The sequence below is a fragment of the Oncorhynchus gorbuscha genome, linkage group LG15, assembly GCF_021184085.1.
Source record: "Oncorhynchus gorbuscha isolate QuinsamMale2020 ecotype Even-year linkage group LG15, OgorEven_v1.0, whole genome shotgun sequence".
Lineage (NCBI taxonomy): Eukaryota > Metazoa > Chordata > Actinopteri > Salmoniformes > Salmonidae > Oncorhynchus > Oncorhynchus gorbuscha.
Window position 1 is genome coordinate 76,233,192 of NC_060187.1, and position 6,000 is coordinate 76,239,191.

Below are 6,000 nucleotides of genomic sequence, written 5' to 3' on the forward strand. Positions count from 1 at the left end.
GACCTACAACCCACAGCCTTGTTGTCCTAGGTCTGGGATTTCAGAGACTAGGGGATGTTCTCATTTGGACAAAAGGCTGTCATCTCCTCGAATACTCTGTCCTCCGTGACCCGGAAACCGATAAGTGGTCGAGTGTCCATATGTTAGTAGGTGAACTGAGAAATGTCCTCGCACCCTCATGTCAAGGAAGCACAAGATTATCCTACCAGAGTCCTTTGCGGGAGGGTTTGGAGATCCGCTTCACCCCAATTTGAATCAGCTGTTCTTAACAGAGAAAAGCAAGCACGTATTTAAAAACGACATGCTACTTATCCTTTTATTCATAAAACTATCTAAATGACTTTTAGATTTGCATGTGAAGGAGTCTTCATACATGTGCATTTGTTTCCACATTTCCTCGCCTCCTCTCTTTGATGACCTTTGACCTTTTTCAAAAAGAGGCGATGAAATGACGGAAGAGTTAGCTAGGCTAATTGAGAATGTACCTAGGTCCACAATGTGACTATCAAAATGTGGGAATGATAGTGTAGCCTGAAAGCCAATCTATGCTTGATCCACAAATGTGGTCGAAGGTGTGACACAATTGCGAAGCCTCCGGAGGCATGCAGAGGCCAAATCAAGCTCTGTACCACATCGCTGTGCACCGCTCACATTTTGTAACAATGCAGAGGGCACTGTATAGCTCATCATTGCATGATTGGTTGACGATAAGTGGGGGCGGGAGGTCCTGTATAAACATTGATCTGGCTACTGTGGCGGCTGCATCTCAGTAAGTGTGCATAGCCTGCACACTTACTGTAAGTGTGCATAGCCATGCATAGCCTTTAAGAGCTTAAATCAATCCTCTTCAATAGCTTGCATTTCGTAATATGTAATCAGACATGCTGCAATATCAAAACCAGCCAGTGCAGGCCAATGTATACTGGGAGACTGAAATGTGGGATATGACTCTCTTATTGGCTACACACGCCTCCAGCTCAATCAACAAGTTTGCATACACAAAAAAACACCAGAACTACACAACAGGCGTGCCATCTCTCACAGACTATAGAGGCCTTTATTGGCATTACCACAACAGAGTCGGGCACAAAACCATCTTCTGTAGATCACTGTTCCCTTATTAAATTACTACAACAAGAGTAAAATACTATTTATATACATTCTAATTTCATCATTCAGTGACATCTAGGCAGGTGACCAGAGAGGTGGTGGGTGCGAGCGAAGGTGCGATGGCAGCGGGGGCAGGAGTATGGTCTCTCCCCAGTGTGGGTCCTCATGTGAATTTTAAGGTGGTTGGCCAAGCGGAATCTCTTGTCACACTCTTGGCAGGGATATGGCCGTGAGTTATTGTGGATCCTCATGTGTCTGGTCAGATCAGCAGAACAGATAAACCGTCGGTGGCATTCAGAACATTCAAATGGCCTCTCCCCAGTGTGGATGCGCTTGTGTTTGGTTAGATCTCCAGACTGAGTGAAGCTTTTACCGCACTCGGTACAGGTGTATGGTTTCTCACCTGTGTGAGTGCGCTGGTGGTTCTTCAGGTGTTCATGTCGGAAAAATGTCTTGTCACACACTGTGCAATGGAAAGGCCTCTCACCAGTGTGTGTGCGCTGGTGGGTTTTCAATGCTGCACTGTTTATGAACTTCAGCCCACAAACCCCACAATGGTAGTTCCTTTCATTGCTGTGGATCTTCAGATGCAACTTCAGATAATTTCTGTAAGCAAAGTCTTTACCACACACAGTACATTTGAAAGGTCTCTCCCCTGAGTGTGTGCGCAGGTGAAGCTTCAGACAGTCCTTGTATGCAAACCGCTTGTCACATTTGGAGCAGGAGAAAGACTTCTCGCCAGAGTGAATAGTCATGTGAACTCGGAGGCGCCCCATCCGGGCAAAATCCTTTCCACAATCCTGGCATTTGAATGGCTTGACCCCCGAGTGTATCATCATGTGTTTGCAATGACTGCTGGCTTCTGAGAAGCTCTTGCCACACTCCTTACAGACGTAAGGCTTCTCGCCGGTGTGTGTGCGCATGTGAATGCGCAGATTCTGAGGACTAGAGCAGCTTTTGCCACACTCTGAGCATGGCATGCCAATGCTCATATAGACAGGGCCATCCTCAGGCTTAGTGTCCTCAGGCTTGTGACACTGGTGAGGCCCCAGTCCCCAGCAATTCTTGAAGCTCTTTCCGCAGTCAGCGCAACTGAGGTATCCATCTGTGAAAGCGACAGACATTTTGTGCCAAACCTTGCAGTGAGTATGCAGTCTGGCTATGTACTGGAAGCTGCGGGCACAATAGGGGCAGGGGTGAAGTTTCCTTAACGGGGCAGAGGAGTGGGCCTGACGGGTGTGGACGTGTAGCTGCCGTGAGGTATGGAACATGCAGCTACAGTGGGGACAGCTGTGTGTGGGGGCATACACGGTTTTACTCGTTGAGACGTGGCTTTTCAGCATGGCCAGGTACTGCTTCGGGTGTTTGGTCTTGATGTGATTCTCCAGGAAGTAACAGTCAGTGAAGGAAATGGTGCAGTGTGGACAAGGAAAGAACTGAGAAGTAGAGACTGAGGAAGAGGGAGGGACAGAGCAGTGGAAGGATGGTAGAAAGAGTGAGAAGAGAGCGATGGGAGGAGGAAACAGAACACAAATGTGATTTCTTACATTAACTCATTCAACAATAAAATACTTGAGTAAATATCTTTGTTGAATATTAATTTCAAAGTTTGCTAAATTAATGTTCAGGTGATGTTCAAGTAATCCCATCCTCCATTTCAAATGCAGTGTTGTGGGTGAACTGGATGTATGAACTATGCCTTACCGCAATCGGGCTCATCTGGGTTTTCCTCCTTCACCAAACACACTTTAGTGTCTCGCAGAAGAGTCTTAACCACCACCTTATGGATTAGAAAGATGAAGAAACCACAGTATGCATGAACCAAAGGTCTAAACACTCTTATCTAGTTACTAACTGTCACATGTTGGGAACTCTTCTTACATTAGACAATCTTGTTAGCATCACCATAGGACTCCTTGATATCTGGCTACACCCGGTCATTGGACTGGATGTATTTTGATGTTTGATGTGCTTCTTCTGGAAGGAAGGAACTGAACGGTTTTGTTCCTCTCCCATTCCCTGCTGTTCAAAGTCTGTTGGTTCCTCTTTGATTTGGATGGAGCTGATGCAAACCCCTTTAGTAATGTAGGGTGCTTGACTAATGTCTGGTTCTTCTCTATTGCAGTCAAAATCATCTGACTGTCTTCCACACACTGTTTTGATGGGGTCTCGATGTTGTTTAGACATCTTAGTTTTGCTGTGTTGCTTTTTCCCAGGTTTGCTCTTCATCTTGTTGACTGGAGTGCTTCTTCATTTGAATTCTGTGGGGAAAAGAGCAGGTTTTATTGATCATACTAATATCGAACCAGGGTCTGAAGTGACGCCTCTAGCACTAAGATGCAGTGCCTTAGACTGCTGTGCCACTCATGATCCCTAAACTAACTAGCTAATGTCTTGAGCTGCTAGGATTTGTATTTCATTAGGATGCCCATTAGCTAAAGCAGTAGCTACTCTTACTGGGGTCCACACAAAACATGACATATTACAGAACATTAATCGATTAGGTATAGCACAAGGACAGAACATACACTTTAAATTAGAATACACACTTTTATACATTTAAGTCTAGGCATTCCATGCATTATATAGTCATTATAACGGCAATACTGCAGCCATTAATTTCCCATACATTGCCATCCTTTGCTCTACCGTTAAAATCGCTTTGTCTAAAAGCCGATTTATGCGGTCAGATGCTCCATATGGATGGCGTCTCCCAAATGTTGTAACAATGTGGAGGGCTCCATTTAGCTCCTCCGCATTGACATGATTGGGTCACGGTAGGTAGGGTTGGGAGGGTCCTGTATAAACACAAACTCATTCCTTGGCAACTGCCTTTACAACAGATCTGCGCTGCTTGACAAAGTGCAATAAGTATAAATGCCCTATTTCTGCAGAGGCGTATCACCGTAAATGCTGCACGGCCAATGCAAACATCAGATTAACCACGTAGTACCTTTAAACAAGTCAGGATATCATAATCTCGCAGCAGAAATTGTTTTGTAAACACCAGATAGAATCTCAGAACATCAGGGGTGTTGTCATTAGTCCAACCACGAGTTTCTATTGGACAAATTCAGATAGGTCCCTCCCTGTTTCGTTCCTTTTGCTTCCGTTAAAGAAACGTCTTGCAACAGAATCCGCTAATGAATAGTCCCTGGAACCATCCTGTCCTTGGTTCTTCCGTTTGACGTCAATCCCATGTATTCGTGTGATTCATAGATGCTACTGAATGCAAGTGTAACCAGATGGGGAGAGGCAATGCAAGAGGGTGTACTCTGCCCAAAATCTGTCCACGTTAAGCAGATCATTAATTATGTATGGCGTTTTTGTATGGGGTCGGGGCAATGAGAGTGTCGAATTAAATCAAGATAAAAAAGTAAATGCTATTGTAATACGTGCGGCTTATTTGATATAATATAAGTTTGGTAATGCTTAGGTTATTACGAGTGTACTGATATAAGTGTGATGCACTGACATCCCGGCAACTTTGAGAAAATCACTTTATACTAGAGCTGTCCCTGTTGAAATTCAAGACGGTCTACAGGCGTTGGACGTTAACACCCCTCATAGAATATTCAAAAAACGAGATGTATCCACCTATCTAAAGAAAGCAATAGGGGGGGACCTCGCCGTTGTGCTCTGTTGACATCGAATCCCCATTGTTAGGGCGGAGACACACGCATCTCGTCATTATATCCAGTATCTTTGGTGCAAACACACGACAACGAAAATGCAATAATCACATGGAGTTTCACAGAAGTGGTTAACGAGTGGTCTCGTCTTTGTTGATAAGAACAATACAACAAAGGCTAACATATTCTATAGCTCGTAAAATGCTCAATGATAGAAGGGCCTCGCCTACCTTTGTCGACGCCACAAAAACGCTGCACTTCCTAGTTTATGTCCTTAAAGTGCCTACTAAACGTGGCCTTGACCAATCAGGTAATGGATCCTCGATATGCAGCGAGTTGGAGGCGGTTTATTGATGTGGATTCTTAAAGCCATATTCCTAAAAAATAAATAATACTGGAAATGTGTGGTATGTTTCTCATTGTAAAAATATGTATTATATTGCAATAATAACCTCTTCTGCTGTCAGAATGTGGGAATGATACTGTACATTGGTTCCCAACCGTTTTTAGTTACTGTACCACCAACTAAATTTAGCTTTGCCTGGAGTACCCTTGAAGTATCCCATGTGCATTTTACCAGTAGGCCTATAGTCTCATAAGTCTATGCGTTTTCTCAAGTACCCCCAGGGTACCTAGGCTAGTACCCCTGGTTGGGAACCATTGCTGTACAGGACAAAGGTGATATCAACACCACTGCAGGCCAATGATGGTTCTTATCCATGGACTGGTACAAATCAGTTAATGACAGGATGGGTGGTTCTCTGTTCAAGTAGGAACCCTGTTAATCCATGCACATAGTGTAGATCAGAGGAGGCTGGTGGGAGGAGCTATTGGAGGACAGAATCATTGTAATGGCTGGAATGGAACAGGGGAGGGGCAGGTTTCTGGGGACAGGCAGAGAGGTGGGCCTGGTGGGTGTGGACGTGTAGCTGTCGTGGTGTATGGAACATGCAGCTACAGTGGGGACAGCGGTGTGTGGGGCCATACACTCTTTTACTCTTTGAGACTTGGCTTCTCAACATGGCCAGGTACTGCTTCTGGTGTTTGGTCTTGATGTGGTTCTCCAGGAAGTAACAGTCAGTAAAGGAGATGGTGCAGTGTGGACAAGGAAAGAACTGAGGAGACAAGACTGAGGAAGGACAGAGATGGGTGGGAGGAACAAAGGTAAAGAAGGGTATGATAAGAGGGGAGAAAGGGAACGGACAATGGGAAATGTCATTTCTCTCATAAAAAAAACCCTTGCTGACATTTAGTTACC

General features: G+C 44.8%; 1 protein-coding gene across 2 annotated transcripts; it reads right to left on the reverse strand.

Annotated features, from left to right (window-relative positions):
- Positions 1-1,029: 1,029 nt before the first annotated feature.
- Positions 1,030-5,080, reverse strand: LOC123998063 (gastrula zinc finger protein XlCGF57.1-like). Of its 2 annotated transcripts, none has more exons than XM_046302913.1 (4): positions 4,973-5,080; positions 2,992-3,371; positions 2,815-2,890; positions 1,030-2,560 (listed from the first exon to the last, which is right to left on the reverse strand). In XM_046302913.1, exons 2-4 carry the CDS (start codon positions 3,337-3,339, stop codon positions 1,176-1,178), a joined length of 1,809 nt encoding a protein of 602 aa, XP_046158869.1. In that variant the 5' UTR covers positions 3,340-3,371; positions 4,973-5,080; the 3' UTR covers positions 1,030-1,175. The 2 variants fall into 2 exon arrangements, with proteins under 2 accessions (XP_046158869.1, XP_046158870.1); XM_046302914.1 differs by lacking the exon at positions 4,973-5,080 and adding an exon at positions 4,064-4,933.
- Positions 5,081-6,000: the final 920 nt, after the last annotated feature.